This window comes from Passer domesticus, chromosome 6, assembly GCF_036417665.1.
Source record: "Passer domesticus isolate bPasDom1 chromosome 6, bPasDom1.hap1, whole genome shotgun sequence".
NCBI lineage: Eukaryota > Metazoa > Chordata > Aves > Passeriformes > Passeridae > Passer > Passer domesticus.
This window is the reverse complement of record NC_087479.1, coordinates 53,084,295-53,107,403: the sequence shown is the minus strand read 5'-3', so window position 1 is coordinate 53,107,403 and position 23,109 is coordinate 53,084,295. Positions and strand designations below refer to the sequence as shown.

General features: G+C 50.5%; 1 protein-coding gene and 1 long non-coding RNA gene across 11 annotated transcripts in view; one reads left to right on the top strand and one right to left on the bottom strand.

Moving 5' to 3' along the window:
- LOC135303624 (uncharacterized) overlaps positions 1–23,109 on the bottom strand; it is a 57,987-nt gene that overhangs the window by 10,339 nt on the left and 24,539 nt on the right. The window contains exons 4-5 of one of the 10 annotated variants that reach the window (XR_010365097.1): positions 779–2,024; positions 4–684 (exon numbers count right to left, since the gene is read on the bottom strand). The exons of 4 other annotated variants lie outside the window; for them this stretch is intronic. This is a non-coding gene — a long non-coding RNA (uncharacterized LOC135303624). 5 more of the 10 variants (XR_010365099.1, XR_010365101.1, XR_010365104.1 and 2 more) reach the window with 5 other exon arrangements.
- LOC135303618 (epidermal growth factor receptor kinase substrate 8-like protein 2) overlaps positions 1–23,109 on the top strand; it is a 46,826-nt gene that overhangs the window by 739 nt on the left and 22,978 nt on the right. The window contains exons 2-3 of the mRNA XM_064425651.1: positions 17,727–17,791; positions 18,826–18,881. Of these exons, the coding sequence (XP_064281721.1) occupies positions 17,748–17,791; positions 18,826–18,881 (100 nt within the window). The 5' untranslated portion in view covers positions 17,727–17,747. The remainder of the gene's footprint in view (positions 1–17,726; positions 17,792–18,825; positions 18,882–23,109) is intronic.

The window sequence follows — 23,109 nt, the reverse complement described above, 5'->3', positions numbered from 1 at the left end:
AAAAAGCCGGTACAAACTCCACTGAGGACAAGGCTCAGGGACAAATGATGTGACTGACATTATTTTCAAATACTGGAAATAACTGTGACACAGCACAGTAGTAAAATCCGGTGATTGCCCTGCTGTAATTAGGGCAACAGGGAGTTAACGCTTGTGTTGCTGGGCTGCTCCAAAAGCAGGGATCAGATCCATTGGTAGTTGCTCATCCAGGAGTGCCAGAACTTGGCTGGCATGTGCCCCAAAAAAGGATTTTTTCTGAGTAAAGAAGTGACAGACAGAGGCTCAGCCCCCAGCTGATACAGCAGGGACCTATGTGTGGTTTTGCCCACAGATGTCACAGGCAACAGCACATTCCTGACTCCATTTTGCTCTTTGAGTTTTCAGTGGATTGAGAAGGAAAATTAGTCCTTCCCAGACAGAAAGGGCAGGTTCCTGCTGAACCAAGGAGCCCTTTAAAACGGGACTGGGAAGAGGGACTTGGGACTGTGGGGAGGTGTCTGTGAGAGGCAAAGGTTTTTGGTTGGCCATGTTTAAAACCAAGGCTTGAACACTACAACAACTACCAACACTACAGCTTAGATCCACCGTGGTCGGGCCTGCATTGTTCCTGCTGCTGGTTTCCACAGCTGAAGCCTTGGGAAGGAGCTCGTGTTCTTCCAACTGTGTCTCAGCTCTCCAGGTGGTCTAGAGTAGGATCTACTCTGCTGTACTTATTAGGGCATGGTGGGTTTGTCATATAATCATAGAGCTTAGAGGAACAGGGGGTGTTTTTGGGCACCTGAGGAAAAGTTTGGCACCAGCATTGTTGAGCTGGCTGTTGGTGAAGTCCTGGGAAGGGAGCAGCTGTGAGTGACGCTGGAGAATGGCTGTGACGTGCACACACTGCTCGCGTGGGGCCACGGAGCAGTTTGCCAAGACAAGCCTTGAGTCCTTGGCTTTCTGCCCCTCTGCCATCACCCCCCATGTCAGGGTGGGCACAGACACCATGAGAGAGGAGGGCAGCTGGGACGCTTCTCAGCACCAGGAGGAAATGTCTTCTGAGCCACAGGATAGGTATTGCAGGGACAGACAGAAATGTGCCTTCAGTGCCCACCTTTGCTGACTGCAAACCACTCTCCATCAGTCAGGGACAAAGCCCAGCCTTGAGCCTGAAATAGCCCTGCAGGTTGTTGCTCCTGGGTCTCCATCTACCCAGCTCCCATGGATGGTGTGATGGGTTGAGGGTAGGACTAGATGATCTCAAAGGTCTCTTTCAACCATGATGATTCTGTGAAGGACACTTCAGAGCAGATGCCGTGTGTGGTGATGTCACAGCAGCCACCATTTTGTCTGGCTGTGACAAATTGTCATGGCTGCCTGCCTGGATTCATCCAAGGGCATGAAGAGACAGGGAAGGGTTGTACAGGAGGAACCCTGGCCTGCTTGCTCTGCTCTGGTCACTCAACCAGGCTGTAGTTCCTGAGAGGAGACCCTGCTGGGGCATGGTTGCAGGGCCAAACCTGCCAGAGGTTTGTTGGCATCTGCCCCTGGATGAGATGGCTTGGAATCTGGTGGAAAACAAAATGCTTTTCATAGAGTCATGGGATCATTCTGGAAAGGAAAGATTCAGAAGAGACACTAATGCACTGTGGGACTTGGGAGGTTTCAGTCCTTGTGGCAAAAAAGAAAGGAGTGAAACAGGGAGAACAAATGTGTTGGCTTGTGTGGGCTTGAGAAACATCCATATGAAATAAGTCCTGAGTGCGTGGGGGACTCTTGGAGTATTATTCCCAAAGGGCTGGATCCGGGAGTGCTGCTTTGGAGCACTTTCTGTCATACTCTTGGCTTTCTCCCTTCCATGCCATGGTCTCTCTGAAGTGCTGGGCCAGGGCAGGATTGTGGTTTTGAAGAAGACTCAATGTTTTACTCCTTGAACAGGGCTGATCAGGGCTCATGACTCCTTTTGACAAGTGCAGTCAGCAATCCTGCCCTTCCCTCCAGGGTGGACAGGAATGCACGGCCTTTAGCCTGTGAGTTTGGTGTCACTGTCAATAAAACAATCACTCTTAGAGAGTACTCGAGCCTAGCCTAGTGACCCCCTAGCAGAAGTGCCAAGTAAAGTCCACAGGCTTGGAGTGACAGGGATGACCTCCTGTACTCTGCTAGAGCTTTACCAGCAGCTCAGTGTCTGCCTGGCATGGCAGCTCCCAAGGGCTGCTGGCAGATCCAGCAGCACTTGGCTCTGCCAGCACCTCCTCCTGAGCCACTTGTTTGGCCAAGGCACAGCAGGTGCCCAGAGAAATACCCATCTACCTGCCCAGGAGGTATTCATGTTTCCCATTCCAGGGGAGGGGAAGGGTGGTATCTCCAGAAACCCTCCCTGCTCGTCCAGCTGCATTGTAGGAGAGTTCTTGCACCATTGGAAATGGTGCCAGGCACCGTACAACACCTGAGAGATGCAGGAGGTGAGATCCAAGGGGGCCCAGGAGGCTGAGAGCACAGTTTGGCTCTGGATCTCCACCTGCCCACAAGACCACAGTTAAGAATGCAGCAGTGCTGAAGGATTTTCATGGAGTGGGGAGGCTGTGAACAGCATCTCTGTCTGCTTGCAGTGGGTTTGATATGTCTGGCTCAGGGAAAAATATGCTGTGACCCATTCCTAAAATATTTACATGTTAAGAAAGAAAGGAAGGGGATCCAGGGAGAGCTGCTCCCACATGGACATGGCCACCTCTGCACAGAGGTGAGGGTTTGTCTTTTCCCAAGGCAGTGAGAGTTTTCCTTTCTCCTGGGCTGGCGACAGTACCGCCTCCAAAATTGAAATGCACGATGCCAGGGGGGTAACCAAAAAAGTCCTGGCATTTTACTTCCTGGTAATCCAGATAAATTAGGAAGAATTGCAATTAAGAAGGGAGGGAAGGGTGTGTAGCTGAGCTGGACCGGTTTGCAGATATTTCCCATTCACCTGAACTGCAATTCCCCAGGAGAGCCCAGCCCTTGTTCCCATTCCCCAAGTGCTCCCAAGGGCGTTACTGCAACATGCTCGCTGCCACTGAGGATCTGCCGAGGAACAGAACAGAAGCTTCCAGCCCCCGGGAAGAAGTGGGGAGTCACATGCTCTGCCTGCTCAGCTGCCCTGGGACAGGGACTGAAGCCCAGACAAGTTGCTGGGTCCTTGATTTGGTTGGAAGCACCAAGTGAGGCCTGGAGGTGCCTGTTCCTGCAGGCACAGTGGGATCTGGGGGCCCTCCCCAGGCAAGAGGCTGGTGGCAGAGGGTGGGCTGCTCCAGCCTGTCTGGCACAGAACTAGACCCTGCCTGGGATGCTTTCTGCCCTTACATCCATCCCTGCCTTCAGAGAAGGGTCCAAATCAACCCCTCTCACCAGCATCTCCCACAAAGGTTCTCCTTGTCCTGCTGAGATGGGCAAACACATCTCGCATGTGAGAAATCCTCATCTCCAGTGCCAGGGGCACATTCCCCCATCCTGTCTGCACTTGGGGTTTCACCTGTCAGGGCATTAGCCCACTTATTCACCTTTCCTTTCCCATTCCCTGGACTCTGCCACAGCTTCTAGCAGCAATTTCAGCTGTAATGGAGGAGCTGAGCACCCTCAGGGTGATGGGATGGGATTTTGCAACAGCCTTGGCTGTCGTGATGGGCAGGTCTGGCACAAATGAGCCCTCACAGCTCATGGGCCTCCAACCTAGCCTTGCCCCAGGTGAAGGCAGAACTTTCCATGACTGGTGGAACAGAAACACTCCATATTTGTGGTCTGAGGTCTTTCAATACTGCCTTGGAATTGGACTGAAAATTCTTTCCTATTTTTTGGTTTCTGGTTGGGGCACTGACTCCCAAAAGCTTTCATAATTTGAATTTAAGTTTAGCCCTTCCTGCTTCCTTTTTTCTTTTTTCCCTTCCTCTGTCTTATCAGTCTCAACTTGTCCAGATCTATATCCTACAAAGGTAAAGTGCAGCCCATCCAAATGGCAATAAACCAAAGTTCAGGCACCACAGCTGATTCAGAAAGCGAAGTAGTGTTGCTGGTGGGATGGCGATTGGGATCAGGCTGAGTCAACACCACGCTCCCCCAGACTGTTTACACCTAACTTTCCTGTCGCTCAGGATGGACAGAAGTAGGCATCATCTGGAAGCTGAGAATCTCTTCATGCCTTACAAACTGGAAGTAGAGCTGAGGGTGGCTCCAGATTCCCTCACCAGAAAATACAAGGCGAATCCCAAACCTGAGCCACCTCACTGCTGTGGACATGCCAGTGGCTTGTCCTAGTTTGTCACTCATTCCTCATTGCCACCACCAGGACTCCCTTCAGCCAGTCCTTGTCCTACCACTGCTGTCAGCCAGAACGGTGACTTGTGGACAAAAATTCTTCCAAGTCTTCCAAACTCCTCTGTGCACTTTTTGGGAAGATTTTTTTCCCTGTGAGGGTGCTGAGACCCTGGCACAGGTTGCCCAGAGAAGCTGTGGCTGCCCCATCCTTGGAAGTGCTCGAGGCCAGTCTGGACAGGGCTTGGAGCAACCTGGCCTAGTGGAAGGGAGGGACAGGGCATGGTCCATTTTCCATAAAGGGAAATGGAACTTTTTCCAACACAAACCAATTTATGACATTATGATAAGTCAGGTTTGAGGCTTTCGGTGGCTCTATGGAGGCAAAGCAGTGACTTCACTGTCAGTGCTGAGATAAACACAGAGGTGTCCATTTGCCTGAGCCTGAGACAATCCTTTTATCAGTAAATTCACTTCATAAAAACACCAGGGAGAGAGAAGAGAGAAAGGTAATTTGCACCCATGATATCCCTTAATAAATCATAGGCTGGAGCCTACTCTCATTCCTGACACTGCTGCTTCTTAATTATAGCTGTGTTCAGCTGAGGAGACAGAGGAGGAGAGCTGGGCTCCATGCAGAAGGGAGCACTAATTAAAACCTCTTTTCTCTGGGAAGATATTAATGTCTTCCTCTGGGGCAGAAGCAAATGGCCTTGTCTGTGGCCATTCCCGTGGGTTAACCTGTAACTCTGACTTTCACACAGCCAGGCAGTTTGTCCTGTTTTTGGTACCTGGTGCTCTCAGCATGGCTTCTGGGCTGAGATATGGGACTTTCAAAAGTCCTTGAAAAAGGAAGAGGAATAACATGTACCCAGGCAGCCTGTGCAGGTGTGGAGGTAAGGCTAGGTAGTAGGGGTGGCTCCTCAGTCCAGGTACAGACCACAAAAGGGTTTGGCACACTATCCCCTGATATGTGACACAGGCAGGATTTCTGACACGGAGAGGGTACCCCAGACTGCGCCCAAACAAATCCTCTGATTGGAGTTACGTGGGCTTCAACAGGCGTGATCCACTTCCCCATGAGAGGAGAGTCCATGCCCTCAGGCTGGTGGGGGAAGGAGTCTTGTACCACCAGGTACCTGCACACCAGCGTCTCTGCCTGATCTCCCGATGGCTTTGAGACCTGGTCATGCAGGCAGGCACATTCCTGATTCACTTCTTTTTCAGTTCAGGAGAACAGAAACCCTGCCAAACTGTGGGAGGGGAGTGGTACATCTGAGCCATGGAAATGACATTTTGACCCACTGCAGTCAAAGGGCCGATTCTATCTATGTATTCTATGTTTCCATTATTCCCAAAGAGAGTAACTTAGGAATCTCCAACTGCCCCTGCAGAGTTTCCATAGCAGGGAACCCAACTGGTGAAGGAAGTCTCTAGTCCAGCATCCAGGTACATGCTCACTCCAACCTGGCATTCAAGCCAAAGTCAAAACACAAGGAAAATATTGATTTGGATTTTTCCCCCTTGTTTGTTTTGCAACAGAAGGTGCAGGGCAGGAGTGTAAAAGTAGCATGAAAGGCTCTCAGGGATAACTTCAAGACTGTCAGGTTTGCTGTGGGTTGTTATTGCTTGGAAAATAGGTTGATAAAGTTTTAGTAGCTTAAAAAAAGCCAGAAAAGCTGTGTCTCTGTCATAGAAGCTGCTGCACGGAGCGAGGCAGGAGCAGGTTCAACAGGATAAATTGAGAGCAAATGTACCAGAGCTGTGCTCATTGCTGGTCTCTGCCAGAACGAGCAGGTAACACCCAAGGTGTGGTTGGGCCATCGACTGCCCGAGCAATCTCTTGACAAGGAAGCACCTTTTGCTGCTGCTGCGTCTGCTCCGAGCTTAAAAACAAACCAGGAGCAGCCCCTGTATCTGTGACTTCAGCCCTGAAACTTGCAGTGCTCTTCAGCTTGGGAGAGGGACACTGAGATGCTGCTCTCCTTGAGATCTGTGACACAGCCTGTGGCATGGAGACTGGGAATGAGGGACCAGCTGCTTCCTGCTGACAGAGCTGGGGGGCATCCCATGAAACCAGCAGCTGGTGAGTGCAGCAGGAACAAAAGGAGGGGGCTGAGAGCACCGTGCAGAGCCAAGCACAGAGCACCCCGCCACAGGCCATTCAGGATGTCCAGAGTTTACACAGCTTGGCCAAACGCAGTTGGAGAAAGTCACGGATGGAAAAGGGTACCAGGAGCTCTTCACTCCCACTGCTGGAGGCTGGGAAATGCAGAGAGGCTTCCTGTGCTCCCATCTTGTTCCTGGCTTTTCCTCCAGATATCCATGAGTGCTGCAGCCGTGTGTGCCCCCAGCCTGCCACCAAGCAGAACTGAGGGCAGGTGATGGGAAAGGTGATAGACCACCCCACATCTGGGCCGCTGTTCCTGGCTCCTCTGAGCCAAGGGGAGGATGGAAGAGAGGAGAGGAGCTCTGGCCTCAGTGACTGCTCAGTGGAAGGAAACGTTGTACAGGTTTAGTCACAGCCCAGGAAGGGAGGCCTGAAACCAGCCAAGCAGCCAAAGCCCTGCCACAGCCACATGCAAACTAGACCAGACAGGTCCCTGAACATCTGCTCCACACCTGGCATGAGCCTGGAGACACTCCTGCTCCCTGATCACTTTTCCCTGCCTGCCAACAGCTGGTGAGCAAACAGTCAGAGGTGAGAAGGCTGATGTGAAGCTGGAGAAGGTTATGGGGGAGATCTGGGCTGCCACCATCCTCAGCAGTCCCTGGTATTTTCCCAGAGCTGCTTCCAACACGATCTGCCCTTGTCAGGTGCCTGTGACTGCCAGAGTGCTGCTCACAGGGGCCGTGCTCTGCTCCAGTGCCACGTGGGTGATGGACACACAGGTCCTTCTCTTGGAATCCTGTCCTGACAACTCAAGCTAAAGGAGCACTTGGATAACTCATGACATCTCTGAGCATCTGTGAGCTCAGCTGTAGGCCCCCAGGGCAGGATTCAGGAGCACCTGGCTGGGGAGCACCAGGAACAGCCCTTTGTCCTTCCCAAACCACAGGTATTCCTGTGCTCTCAGGGCCGCCTGCCCCTCCCTGCAGAACAACCTTCCCAAAATATACCAGGTTCTCCAGTGTGCATGTTTAGGCACAACTCTGCTTCTGCCAGCCCTTCTCTGCCCCATAGAAGGCTGTGGCTCATTTAAGGATCAGACCCCAATGACAGTCAGGCCAGCAAGGAGAGTTCAGTGATTTTAAACCCCAGGTCATGGTAAGCACCACCTGGCTCCCCTTTGGCTGCAGGAGCATCCACGTGCCCTGTGTTGGCCCCACTGTGTGCCAGCTGCCCTGATCCTTCCACACACACCTTGCCCACCTGGCATAAGAGGGATTCTTGCTCCTTTCACCCTCTCTTCTGAGGATTACAGGGTTATCCAGGCCAAAAGGCACCTCAGGAGATCTCCAGTCCAACCTCAAGCAGGGTCAGCTCTGAAATCAGAACAGGCTGCACAGTTCACTCCTACTGTTCTTGAAAATCTCCAAGAATGAGATGGCACAACCTCCCTGGGCAAACCTGCTCCACAGTGTTGTGGTTCCCAGAGCAGAAACCCTGTCCTTCATGTGCCCTGCACAGCTTTAGACTTTGGAACTGGAAATCTCCATGCCAAAGACCCTGTGGGCAAACAGTAGTGGCCAGGGAAGCATTTCCTCTTTAAGGGGCTGCAGGAAACTCTTCTCTCCCCTTCTCAGCCCTGAAATCAGTCTGGTTCCTCCTGGCCCAGCTCAGACTCCCATCCCAGCCTCTCCATGGACCAATTGTGCTTTTTCCTCCTCGCCCTTCCAAGAGATTAATTTTTTTTTTTTTTTGTGGCAAGATTGTTAATACAATTCTGCACCGCAAGATTAGAAACTGCCATTTGAATTATTTTGATAAACCCAGCCTCACACATCCTTCTATTCTATACAGAACAAAGGGCAAAGGGAATGGGGTTTATTTTGGTTTTGGAATGATCTCTCCTGGGACTGTTTTGGTTACTGGGTAACTGGATGTTCAGGCTGAAAAACCCTTCTGTGGTCTCATCAACAGCTTCACTGAAAGCCCAAACATTGGAAATCAACCCAGTGATTTCCTGTGACTGTACATCTTGTCTTCTGACTCCAGAAACAGAGCAGGGCATCCTTCAGCTGGGTGTGAGTATTTTGAAGCAGAACATGTTTTGTACTGTCAATGAATATTATGGTTCCTATAGAGACTCTGTGAAAATCCAAAAGTCTCAGCATTTTGCATGTAAAACAAATCAATGATGGACAGCAAGAGTCCCTTTGCATGAACTCCCATTTCTGCCTTTCAGAGGTGAATGGGAAGGGATAAATCACCATTTTTCCATTTAAAATTTTATCTACCATGATAATACATATTAAAATATCAACTATAGAAGGCAAAAGCTACATTAGACTACTACTAAAAAAGCTCAAGTGACGTTTTCAGACCAAAAGCTGACCTGAGCCCCACCACATCTCCAGGAACCACCACTGAGCTGCTTAAACTGGTGTCAGGTTGTTTTCCTGCAGTGACACTCGGAGCCAATTTTCCATGTGCCAAGTTTTAGCTGAAATGAATTGTTACAAATAGCCAAAAATACCCGGGCAGGATATGAGTAGGAAGCACAAAATAGGATGGGAAGAGATAGCAATGAATGTTGTCATCATTAACTTAAAAGGGCTGGAAAAGCCTTAAATATCAAATGGGATTTTTAAGAGATTAATCTCCTCCTTTAATTCTTCTGCCCCACCCTCCCAACAAAAAGCCCAGGATGAGTTTTAGAGCAGGAAATGAAAATGACTGATGCTTCCCAAGCCCCAAGTCCCTATTGCTATGGGCAGAGTGGAATAGCTCCTCCCTGGTATAGGCAGAGGGAGATGGGCTGCAGCCCTCTCCCTTTTTTTGGGAAAGATGGGATGCTGTGACCTTTCTACATAGGCAGAAAAGGATTTTTAGTTCAGATTGACCAATTACTTCGTGCAGATTTACCAATCCTCATCCAACCCCAGAGACTTTGAGCTGACATTGCTGGAGACAAACTGAAGCTAAACGTGGCCCCAGAGTGGCTCTCAGCCTAATAACAGCTTTTCTCTGATAGAGAAAAAGCTCTTGGCACACCAACTGCCCTGCTACATGCCTGAATTTCTGCCAGGGAAGTGAATCAGCATTTCAGGGAGTGACCAAAAATGCCCTTCCTTTAGGAGGAGGTGGTGGAAAGGTCCCTTGGATCTCAGCAGCTCTGTCTTGCTCCTGAACCAGTCAGCACGGGGGAGTGCACTGACAAACAAGACTCCCTCTTGCCCCTCCTGAGGAACCAGCCACACCCCCCAGCTTTTCTTGGTGCTTTTCAACCCAGTTTGGGCTGGCAGTAGCTAGGCAAGGATGGTCAGGTGTATCATGCTCTGCCTGAGGCTAAAGATTGGGAATTACTGTGGCAAATGAATCTGCCTGCCAAATGCATCTGTTAGGCTTTACAGCTGTCCTGTTAGGGGTAAGGAGGCAGGAATGCTGAGGCTGGCTTTAGAGATTGCACAGGATTGATGTGAGGAGGGCACCATGTTCTTACACATTACAGCAATTATCTAATGGAAAATTAAGACACTTGAGTGATTAGCTAAAACAGCAAGGCCAACCTGTCCCCTACCTGTACATCCACACATAGTGAGAAATGATTGATCCCCACCAGACAAACCAGGACCACCCAGGGGATGATATCAGCATGGTCCCTGTTGGATCAGGCAGCTTTGAAGCTTCTGGAAGAAGCAGTCTTGTTGTGGGTGCCTTGCACAAACAGAGCACCACCTTCCAGCATGGATGTCACAGTCCTGAGCTTTGTTCCTGGAAATCCCACCACGACAAGCACCGCTCCACTGTCCTTCTCTCCATCAGAGCTGTGACATTACTGTGGGAAGCAGTAGGGACAAAACAGGAACCCTCACAACTCCATCCAAGCTTTAGCCCATCCTCACAGATTCTGGGATGGTTTGGGTTGGAAGGGATCTTGAAGCCCATCCAGCTCCACCCCCTGCTCACAGATTCTGGGATGGTTTGGGTTGGAAGGGATCTTAAAGCCCATCCAGCTCCACCCCCTGCCATGGGCAGGGACACCTTCCCTTAGACCAGGCTGCTCCAAGCCCCGTCCAACCTGGCCTTGGACACTTCCAGGGCTGGGCAGTCTGCAACCCCCACCGGTGCCAGCCTTTCACCGAGTCTCCCAGCTGTTCCACAGATGCCTTCGAGCTTGGAAAAGCCATCAGAGAAATATTCCAGCTCTGCAGGAGGTGCACATGAGGAACAGCTCTGAGAGCTGGTGCCTGCAGCCAGGAACACGAGCACACAGCCAGTTTCAGGATTTTGGTGTTTTGCCTGAACACAAAGGTGATTAATGCCCTCCTCCAGGCTGGGCTCAGCCGTTATCTGTCCTGCTCTGGAATATGACATGCACAGGCAGAGTCACTCCCTATTTTTACTGGCCTCATCTATGAGTCCTGATTTTTAGACAGAACAAATAAAAAGCTTCTCTTTCATCAAAAGTGTGAAATCCTTCCCATGTCTAAAAATAACAACTTTAAACCCCTTGCTGCTGGTGAACCAGTGCTGAGAGTACAGCACGAGGCTGGGAAAAGGGGATAATTTTGGGGGGATGTAAGACGAATAAGAATGCAGAGCAGAGAAACCTTCAGCATGACAACCACCAGTGCTTTCTTCAGCAAACTTTTTGGATACCAGGCATGCTACACCCACAGGACCTGGCGGCACTGGAGCCGTCCAGCCTTTCCCTTGCATCCTGCCTAGACAGTCCCACGGCCAGCTCCAGCCTCCCACAGCTCCTTGGCTCCCACCTCCCAGCAGCTGGGTGGTGCTAGGGACAGGATTAGCTCACAGAAGGTGTGGGCACAAAACAAAAACAGGACAGAGGGGAAAAAGCTACAAAATTCCTCACAAAACTCCTCTCTTCCCAGGAAGCTGAGGGAACGCGTCATGCTGGTTTTTCTTCCTGAGCAGTACAAGTGACTCATGACACTTTCTCCCAGTCAGGTAGTTTTGAACTGGGGTCTTTTATTTTAAACCATTTAATGAGGTTTTTATGTAAGGAATGCTCATTCATCTCCCTCCATCTTTCCAAAAGCATCCATTAATATTTAATGTGCTGTTTCTGGGCCTGGCTCTCTAGTTTTCTAAATTGCAGCCCAAGCGTGGATAATGCTCACCTTGGAACCCCTGGCAAGACACACAGCAAGCCCAAACCTGCTCCCTGTTTTCCTTCCACCCAGCTCCTGCAGAATTCAGGAACAGAGAGGAAAAGTGTAAATCCAGGAGCTGTGACTCGGCACCAGGACTCTGCAAACAAGCCTTTTCAAGGGGTAGTGGAACCAGCTTCCATTTTTTCCCAAGATCTTGGAAACTGTGGCTACTTGTGCATTTTCCCTGAGTATTTATAGGGCAGGGCGCTGTCCAGACTTGCTTTTGGTTGTAGTTCTGGGAGGAAGGTTTTACTTTCTGGCAGGAATATAAAAGCTCCTCATTTTCGGTTCAGATCTTTCCTTTCCTGCTCCAGCCTGTGGGCACCAAGGCCTCCAGTGCCACTGGACTCCAGACTGGGACCTAAATTAAGGTCTGCTTGTGGATCACCATGGACACATTCTCTCTGGTGGTAGTTCATTAATCTCCCATCAGGAATATGTAAATATTGGCACTTTTGCTCTGTAGTGCCAGTTTGTGTTTCTGAGCTCCCAAGGCTCCATTTCAGCCCCTTGGAGACCGAAAGGAAATCCAGATGGGATTCAAAGGGGGGTCAGTGTCCACCAAAGCTGGTATGGGGCGGGCTGTTGGTCTGAGATGCCTCAGTCCAAATGAGTGGCTGCCACTTCTGCCGTGGAGGCTGAAGAACACTTGGTTCCTCTCTGCCCAGACCTGTTGGGCTGGGTTATATTTATCCAGGTGCTTGTCTTCTGGAGAATCTCCACAATGTGAACAATTTGATGTGCAGAGCAGGGAGTGTTTCCTTCAGACACCTGGCAGGTTGTACCTGGGGACTGCCTCTGCTGGAACGTGGCACGTGCCACACACACCCTGGAGCTCCACACACGCTCCCCCCTTCCACAGGCTTATGTCTTTCCAAAGGGACCCACGATCCTGAGTGGCTCTGTCACTGTAAAGGTAACTTGAAAGGGTGGAAGAAGGAAAAAAACAGAGGACTTGCCACTTTCCCAAACTTGGGGTGCTGTAAAGGCATCTCGAACAACACAGATAACAGTGGGAACTGCAGCCACCAGGCTCTCCAGGCAGTGTCATCTGGATGTGTTCCCCTTTCCAAAGCAGGAATCACCACCATTAAAACTGAGTGGTGAAGTTCTGACTTGGTCCTGCTGAACAACCAAGGCCTGATTTTGCAAAAACAGGGTTTGGAAATTTTGGATGGGACAAGATCCTGGTTTGCTTCTCCAAGGAGAAACAACAACCTGTTCCTCTGTTTGGCTGTCAGCCTCTCTGCTCTGGATTTGCATTTCCTGATGCTTTATGACTAACCTAAAAAGTATTTTTTTTGTGAGTGCATGTTCCTGGCAGAGACCCTGAGTTTCTCCTGGTTAACCCATTCTTACAGAAGCCATTCTTACAGGCAGGTTCATAAAAGCAACTAAAAGCTGGAGAAGGGTGGTTCCAGGAGCCTGGACCAGCAGACCAGAGACCCATGTGAAGTTCTCAAGTCAACCACAGCTCCTGGGGTCCCTCTCACAACCGCTTTGAGAGATTTAAACCAGTTTGTGTGAACCAGTTTAGGACTCTTGGTGTCTCATGAGGAGCCCTGAGCTCGCATGTCCCACTGCCTCACTAATGCCCAAAAGCTGTTTAATTAGTGGTTTGATGTGGGATTGTGGCCTTCCCTACCTGCCAGCTCCTTCTATACCATCAGAGAGGACAGGATGGATTGTGGGAACTGGTGGGATACTCTCAGGGGCTGGGGGAGCTGTCTGGAGCAGGAGCAGTGCAGGACCCACACACACCATGGTGCCTTTTCTCCCTTTGCTCTCCTGTGAGTCCAAGCAGCCCAAGCTTTACAGCACAGCCCATCAAACAGCTTTCTCCAGCATGACATTCCTGTAGGAAAAGACCCAGCAGCCCTAACAGACAGCTTTTGTGGGCCTGGGAAGTCTAAGAGATAACATTGTGTGGTGGCCAGCTCATGTTTCTCTCTGACGCTTTATGTTACTGCCAAGGCTGCTGCCAATCCAGCATTTCTGCCTGGCCCATCCCCCTGGCACGGGATGCACACACAGACAGCAGGGTTACATTGGACCCCTCACCCCAGGCAGGGTCCCAGGGAGCATTTCCATCCTGTGGATCTCCCCAGTGCCCAAGCCCCATCACCTCCTGGTGCAGAGACTCCCTTCACCATGGCTGATGGGGAATTGGGAAGTCTTGTTGCCCCAGGCAGATTTTGGTGGGATGATTGATGAAAACACAGGCAAGGGTTATAACATGCTTGGAAAAACTTGCTATTACTCCTAGGTCACTTAGCTTAAGGTTTTTGGGGGTTTTGCCATGTTTTCCTACTGTTCCAGCAAAACCCATTCTGTTCTTACCAGCATAAATCCTTGCTGCTACAATTACATCCTAATGTTCTCTGATACCAAAAAACCCAGTCTCAGTCTTAGACCCATGAAGAGAAAAATCCACAAACACCAGATGCTGCTGTTATTAACAGTGATGATGATAATCATAATAATAGCCCTAAAAATCCCACTAGTATTTCACATTTGCACACTGTCCAATCTTTACCCAGAATCCAGATTTTTTTCATGTCCTTTCCATGCCCTATAAGAAGTCTGACCACAGCAGATAAGGGAGAACTATACCTAATAAAAATAAAGTAAAACAATAGCAGAGATCAGCCCAGAGAGGAGAAAGAGGTATTACTCTTTCCCTTCACAAAGTGCTTCTCCACCCTTGGACAAGAGGGATCAATGTCACAGCTCCCTCTTCAAAGAGACTCAGAGAAAGCCAAAACAATGCATGGCCAGCTTCCATTTGCTATAAAAGTACAGAAATGTGGCGCAGACAATGCCAGGCTCCTGTCACGGCTCCGTGTGTCTTTGGGAGGATATTTGACCTACAAGGATAAGACTGGCCGGAAAGTCAGGGAGAAGGATTTCCTGTGCTTTAAAGTACAATGTGTCTTCACCCACCTTGATGGCCTTCAGCACTGATTTGGGCTGGCCTCCCTAAGTCCCTCTGGGACCTCCTGGCCTGGGCCAGATCAGGGTGCCAGGATTTAGCCATGCAGTTTAGCTGTAGTTGCTCCAGTGGCCGTGGACTGAATTTGAGCCTGGCTTAGTTCCTGGAGTCCGTATCTCATTCCATACCATGCTCATGTGCGAGGCTCAGCTGCCTTGCTTGGTGACCCAAGCAGAGACTCTGCCCTGCACCACCAAAAGGGTGGGTGATGGTCTTGAAATTGGCTTTGATTAGGCTGAGTCAAAGGTGACACCTGCACAGCCACACATTGCATGGTGACACTTGTGTCTCACCTCCCTTCCTACGCTCCTCCCGCTGGGGAAGGAGGAGGCAGCAGCCACACCTGCTGGGAGATAAGGGGGAGATCAGAACCCTCTAATCAAGGCAGGGAGAAGAGACAACATCTGGCTGAGGCTGCAGACTGTGGGAGCTCTTAAGGATGCTCCCAAGGGGAGGGAGAACCTAGGGAAGGCCAGCCCACAGCTTCATCTCTTGTGTCTTGGTTCTGTGCACATTTCAGGTGAAGTGCTCTTAGCCCTCCTTCACCTTTCACAAGCCCAGTTGCCTCTTGATTTAGCAGATTCATTAGAAAGTCTCCAACCCCTTAGGAATGTGCCCTTCCCCCTTGCAGTCTTCCAGTTCAGATTCAATTAATATTTGGCAATTAACGCTGAATTAAAAGCTTTGGCATGAGGCTCCATCCTGGTTTCACTTGGCCAGCACCACACCACGCCTTCGCTGCGACCAACACAAGGCTGAGCACGGCCATGGCCTGAACGCAGCGGGGAGAGCTGAGCAAAGGGCAAATAGGAAAATTGCAGGAATAAACAAAGAAAAGGGAGCCCAGCATGATAAGGACCTGCTGATTTGGCAGGTGTGTGCATTGCTTCCAGTTTCATGGCCTCTTTGGGACACAGGCACCCTGGAAGAGAGGACAGCTTATCATTTGGGAGCACCAGCTGATCCCATCAGGACTTTATTAACCACCATGAGATGAAGAATTCAGGGCTGGTCCTGCTTCACCCAGAAAGCCAGACTCCTCTGCCACTGCCATGGAGTCTGCACCTCTGGCAGCCACCCTGGGTTGCCCAGATGGGCTCTTCAAAGAGCAGATCCCAGAGGTTTAATTTTTGGACACAGCATAGGAAGGAGAAATAAAAGCCAGGGTGACCTCAGCTGGATCCCTGGTTCCTCCTGGTTCTTCACAGCTGGGGCTGGGACAGGTCTGAGCTCCATGGGCCAAACCTGGTGACACATTCCTGCTGGAGTAACCTGGATTTCAGTACATTAGGGCATGGCCCTGGGGCAGTAAGAAAAAGAGAGCCAGAAATATGACACTAATATGCAGAAACACTCCCAGCTATCATCAGCTGTGGGACTCAAGTGATTGGGTGGTGCAGAGTAAACAGAACAGAGCGGGGGTTTTTAAGAGCCCAAGTTCTCTTTTCCAGGTATCTTATGCTAATGCACAGAGAGATCTAGGAGATAGGAACAGTTTGAGGAATGTAAAAGGAAACCAGCAGACAGCTATTAACAGAGGAAAAATTCACAGGTATCCAAGCTTGGGCACAGGGATAGGTTTTATTACACTCAGAGGGGTTGGCAGACCACCAGGTTTCTAGTCTAATGTGGTTATGAATTAATACCTCTTATAGGTGTGCAGAGGGATTTCAATATCAAACACAAAAGAGACAAAAAAGGGGGAATTTAACACACTAGCTACTAAAATGCACTTGAGAGTCCTTTCTAGCAGTGTCTCCAAGCTGAGTGTGTTACAGTGACAGAAAACAGGCTGAAAGTTGCAAGGCTGAGCCCAAAACATGCTGGGGTTCTCCATGCAGTCTGTGTACAGCCAAGTACTTCACCAACATCCTCATAAATGCATCCCTCTGACATCCTACTGACAGTTCTGATAAGATCAGTGAGAAAACTCTCTCTGCCCTCACCTCAGGGTGAAACACACAGAGCAAAATACCACAAGTGTTCCAACATGAGGAGTAAATACGGATACGTAAGGAATCTAGGGCAGCTCTGCTGGTGATACAACAAACCCTGCAGCAGATAGTCAGCCTCCAGAGGGGAAATCCCAGGTGTCAGGGATGACTCCAAAGTATTCCCTGGGGATTACACACACTTCAGCCTAGATTCAGTGCAAACCCTTGAAGGAGGCTCCACTGCCTGCCCACGGCTGTCATGGCAGCCCTTGGCACATGCCAAGCACACTCAGCAGTTCCCTTGCAGGAAATCCTACTGAGGACACTGAGGAATTTTTTCCTTTAGGTCAGCAACAAGTATTTCAAAGCCAAACCTTTGAATTCTGACAACCTTACTATGAGGTAAGCAGGGTCTGACCTAGGCACAGGAGTGCCCCTGAACATTCCAAAAGAGACTTAAAAAATTTTTAGGACTGTGCCTTGGCTTCCCTGCAGCAAAGGTGAAGAGCTCAAACAAATTATTCCCCAAGATCTCGTTATATCTTGTTTTCAGGATTTGTCTCTCTTCCCTTGCAGTTCTGCTGTCAGAACAGTGTCTGGATCTCTCTCACATCTTCTCCCACAATCTAATTCTCTCTGGAAAGAAGAGGAAAATAATCTGTGCTGATCCTGTCTTCCTTTCACTAACCACTCACTGCGGTACATTTTCCTTCATCCCTGAGCTGCCAGTGGAGCAGCATTCATTTATCCCATTTTTCTTTATGTGAGTAATCCCCTCATAAAGATACTATAACAGCTGGTATAGAGCTTAAAATTACCACATAACAAAAGCTAATGGCACTCTAGTCATGACAAATGACTTGGGACACACAGCCATGAGCACATGGACACAGGCACCTGGGACACACCAGAGGCAAAGGCCACCTCAGTCCCTGTTTAACTTTAGGCAGGACAGTGCTGCTGGAAAAAGATGTGCTGGAACGTCACAAAGTTGAGGTGTGCCTGGAATGGAAGGGCAGAGGGAGAGGTGGAAATAGGTTTTGAAAAAACATCCTGGGATGTGTCACTTTCAGCCTAGGTCAGAGCAGTGAGAGGTGACTGAGAACAGGGAGGAAACACCCTTGTCCTCACCTGACTGCTTCATCTGCTGGGAGACCCCTGCTTGGAGGCAGGGAGGGCAGGATGCACACGGATAAATCACCTGAGAGCCTGTTCTATTACCACTGACCCTGTCTCTTGTGCTTCTGCTGCAGTTGCCTGGCCTGTGAAGCAACATGAGTCACAAGGGATCCCTCAACAGCAACCCCGGCTCATTAAAGTAAGGATCTTCCTGCACCACTCCTTCCTACTGTTCAGGGGATACTCCAAGCAGTCCCACCCATCCCCAAAGTCCCTGGTGTTTGTTTCACCCCTCCTGGGCACCTCATAAGCTGGCACTGCCTCACACATCACCTGCCCTGTGCAATGGGGTTTGATAATGGCACATAAGGTGGAGAGAGCAGAGGGATACCAGGAGCCTCTCCACCTGCAACTTTGGGCTACAGCAGCCCATGGCAACCTCCCAGTGGAGCCAGGGCCACCAGCTCTCTCCCTCCTTCCTGCACTGGATATGAGCACCTGAACCACGGCCTGCTCTCAGGGGGACATGGTGACAGAGCACAAAGCAGCCCCTGGGCACCCATGGGTCACTGCTCCATGCAGGACTGCCCAACCACAGTGCCCCAGATCCCACTTGGATCCTCCTCTGTCAGAGAAAACTCAGTTATCTCCTGGGTGCTCATTCCTACCCAATACCCAGGCTTGGGGGATGGCCCCACATGTGGTGCTTAGAGACTTGACGCCCCAAAATTTAACTGTTTACACACAATTCCACCCTCCCTTACATGGGATATGTTCTATATCTGAGCACCTGCCTTCAAGGGGTTCATCTCCAACATGTCCATTGAGAAGGGATCATCACCTTGGCTCTTGCACTGCCTCCGGTTCAGGGGGACTCAGGGATAACACGGAGGGGGTCTCCTTGAAACTCCCACTGATGGCACACTGGGAGCTGCTGTCCTTAACCCAGCCCCTCCGGAGTGCTGTCCCTCCAGGGGACATTGTGAAGGTAACTCTAGTGGGGACAGGCCTGGCTGGGCTGCTCCGTGTCCTGTTTCCACCGCTGGGTTCAGTGACATGTGCCTGTGGTGTGGATAACGGGTAGGGTTGCACAGGAGCTGCCGGCACGGCCCACAAGGAAATGCCTTGCAAGGAAGGGAAGGGCTGGTCCCTCTGGGCAGAGCTGCTGTGTGAAAACCGATGTTAAAAATATTTGGGAGCTGATGGTTGATTTGCACCTTATTTGTTTTTCAGTGGCAGCATGGGCAAAGCCGAGGGAGCCTCCAAGCTGAGTGCAAAGGACCTGTACGGTGAGTCGTGCCTGCAAACATATTCCCATGGCAAAGGCACCTCTGGAGAGCAGCATGTGGATGTTGGAGAGCTTTAGGCTGGAACTCAGTCAAAGCCACATGAATCCAGAGTTCCCTACACAACAGGCTGGCCTGACCTGGCAGCAAAAACACACCTCATGTCTGTGCTGACACCTCCCATGCTGGGGACAGTTGGGATTTTGTGGGAACAGAACGTTGCTTCCCTTACCCAGATCCTCCCCAGGTCTGTTAGCAAGATCACCTGATAAAGGGCCTCACAAAAGAAAGACTGTCCTCAGCAGGTTAATGATTATCCTCTTGTAACTACTTAGTGAACCATGAAAATTCCATGCCCTTTGGCTCTTTGGAAGTGCAGGGAATGGGCAGGATGGGTGTTTGTGCACAGTCCGAGAGGCAGCTTGTTTGGGTTGAGCTCATTTAGGTATCAATAACAGTTATTCCTGATCTCAGCAGATCCAAGTACCCCAGGTGAAAATGTGGCCTCTGGGGTGGGCAGAGCAAGCACAAATCATGTGAGAAATCACCTTCCTTAGTTATTTCCTGGGTAAGAAGTTAGGGGTTGTCTGGGGTAACACAAGCAGTTTTTGGGGTGTCTGGGCCTGCCAGCTCTCCAACCTGAGAGCTGTGGATTTACCTGGTTGATGTTTAATTGGGAAGGAACAGGCTGTGTGTGCTTTTCCTTGGAGATCTTCTATTTGATCAGAGATTGTCTTTGGCATCTATGAGCTGCCAATGTGGTTTATTTGTCCCTGGGAAGTGACTCCCTTTGCCCAAGGGTTTTGGATGGACATTTATCCATGTGGAGTGGCCTGGAGAAGTGTCCAGAGAGACCAACCTCACCTGGGGAGAAGTGGGATGGCAGGGGCTGTATTTAGTGCTAAACAAAGCTGTTGTTAATGTCAATTAGCTCCCAAGAAATGAAACATGAGGATAATGGCAGAGCATAAATTTGGGCTGTTTGTAGCCTGGATGCTGCAGGGTGGGTGGGTGCCAAGCAGGGATTTGAACTGCATCAGTCACTTCTAGAGACAGAGGGACTCATAAAGAAGCAAGAGCATGAGGTGTGGGAATTTTGGGTGCACACAGGGCTGCTAGTGCAGACAAACTCCTCCTGCCTCCAAGGCAGTGCACATTCCTTTGGCTGTGCACTGACACTGCTGCACATCCCGTCAGGGGCAGAAGGGCTGCAGTTTCCAGCTAAACAGCCCTATAGAATGTGTAAAAATGAATCTGGGAGCTCACAACAGGGTTAAAGCCAAGCAGATTTGCAGGCTGGCACCCATGGGTACAGGTAACCCAGGGCTCCAGCCACCAGGGTTCCAGAGGGGGATCTAATGGTGCCATGGCACAGGGAGCACGCCTCAATCCCGTGTCACAAAAGCCAGAGCAGGGAGAGGCTGACAGACTGCCTTGGAAACAAACACAGCTCTCAAATAAGCACTTTTCGACACAGAATTTCATCTTCCACATTTTTTTGTATGAACACACCTCAAAAACAAATTCACCAGGGTTGGGACCTCTCTGACCAAATTCCAGAAAACCTGAAATGGGAACTGTATGTCCCTGGGCCAAATCCTCAGGAGGAGTAAAGCAGCTGCCTGCTATTTCCCTGCCACTACTGAAATGCAGAATGAGCTCTGCAGGCATTCCCTGCACAAATCAGTGCCTCTTGGCCAGCCCAGCCCCTGGCATGAGCACATCCAGAGGGATTTTGCTTGGCAGCACTTGAAACCCACCCACTAATTCAGCAAAAGACACTCAGCACGTGTAAACCAATATTTAAATGTCTTGGTTGCTTTCCCACTCAGATCCTCCCTCCCCCAGCATTAATTTCTGCTGTGAGCTGGCACATTTGGGAGTAGAGGGCAAGCAAGAACTAAAATTCCAGTGAGAATTATGTTTCATAATGAAACAAATCACACCAAGCTGAGCTGGCCTTGATTATGTGATTACAACACTGCTGAGGGACATTTGGAGCTGACAAGACTTTTCATATTTCCATTTTCCTCCAGTGCAATCAGGCTGGACCCTCAGCCTGTGTACACTGCCAGACCTCCAAGAAGTGAGTGCAGTGACTCCCAAATTCCCAGCACACAGGCATCCACTCATTTAAAGCTCGCTGGGTTATGACAGCTCCAATGCACACAGGTGTCTAAATATTATTTCTAAGTGAACAAGGCCTTGGGTTTAGCTTTCTAAAGCTGCTTTTTCTACAGTAATACTGGCCTAACATGACAAGGTGCCAAGTGTGGGTACAAAAGTCCTACCTGAGGGCCAAGGTGCCCCCAGTATCAATAGGGACTTACTGGGAATATTAAACCCACCTCAGGGGAGACCCTGAAGAGGGATATTTAAAATTGTTGTGGTGAGGCTGGAACACAGCAGCAGCTTCAGGCTGTGCACAGGAAAGCACCCAGATGGTGAAGGTGGAGGTTCACTCTGGGGGGGCTCCAGGGCATAGTGTGAAGATCCTCACAGGACACAGCCTCATCACACAGCTGTTGATGGGTGGGGAAGGCTCTGGTGTCACACTTGGCCTGCTGAAATTGCTTTGATCACCAAGTATGTTGCCTACCACCATGTATTCTTCGCTATGGTGAGCACAGAGGGATGAGGAGAGATGACCAAAGGGAATTCTACAACAAAACTGGCTTAAAGCCCCAAGATACCCTCCCCTGGCTCTGTTCCTACCAGAACTGGATATGCTTTCCAGCTGCTCTGCCATCCTCAGTGGAGTTTCCTGGCTCTCATGGGAGCAGGACATTAATCCTTTCATCCTCCCTTAGTAAAACAGCACCACCTTCGTTCATCTCCACATTCTGGAGGAGTCTGTGGCTGCAGGGAGCAGTCCCACCTCAGCTGGCAGTAAGGAATGGCTGGCCCCTCTCAGGTTGCCACCTCTCTCCCCAGCTGAATAAATGTTAATGCACACCATAAATAAATTAGGCTGCTTCTCTGCTTACGGGCGTCTGTTCTGAGCCCAGATGAAAGCCTGTGGGGGGGAAACCAGGCTCCAGCAGAACCCATGGGAAGGACTGGCAGGAAGTATTTCTGCACAGCACTTCCCACAGCAGGAAAGCTGCTGCCACCCTTTCTGAGGTGACTCCCGGTGGGCTTCTGCAGGTGTTCCCCTCAGCTGCTTCCAGAGCTGTCAAACAGCGCTGGCTGGCTCTCCTGATGGATTAGGCAGCGTAGCAGGAGAAGTTCATGGCACTTTGATGATTGCAGTGATTTCTCATAGGGCTGTGGGGAGGAGCAGCTCATTTCTGCTTGGTTGCTGTCTGTCCCTGCGGTGCTCAGCCTCCTTCCAGCCCCCCAGGCCAAGCCGGTGAGACCCAGCCAGCTGGTTCCAGCCTGCCCACCCATCCTCGATGCACTCATTCTGGGAAAGAACCAGACTTGATTGGGCACAGGGCTGGAAAAGGGGTTTTGGAGCAGTGAGTTAGGCTGGAGAAGCGCAGTGCTGACGCCGATCACTTGACACTGCACACCCGTAACCCAAGCCAGGCTGCGGCACTGTAACAGGACACGAGGCACTCTCACAAAGAGAGGAGCCACTTCCTGCCCAGTGTGGCCCTGCACAGGGATCATCTCCCTGGGGAGCCACGGGCAGAGAGGCTGCACTGGTGCCAGCATCACCCCTGAGCCACAGACAGCTGCTTGGTGCTGGCGAGGCAGAACACACCAATGGAGAAGAAGTAACTTACCTTGAAGGGTCATGAACCAACTCCTGGGGGTCTCACAGATCTCCTTGTATCCCAACAGGGCCTCCAGCCCCAGTCACATGGAGAGGTCTCTGAGATGAGACCCTGCAGCCCTGAGCACAGTGCCCAGACTGTAATTCCCTGCTGCTGGCTCTCCCACACCCTGGCCAACCCATGAGCTTGTTCACAAGTCCAGCTGGAGGCCACATAGCTGTCACTTTGCTATTGACAGGAGCACAGAGGGACTGTTCCTTCCCCACAACCTTTACCAGAGGATTTTTGCAGGATTTAACACACACTGGTATTGTCTGCAAGAGACAGCTCTGGCAGGAGCAGTGGCCCGCCAAGCCTGCTCAGCCACACTGATGAGTCAAGATGACCACGTCCATACCTAAATCCACAGGGATTTGGGCAACATCAGAACAGTGCCACTCACTGTCATGTCTTTAAAGATTTCATCATACTGGAGAAAAAGCCTGAGGTTCAGCAGAGATCCAGCCTTC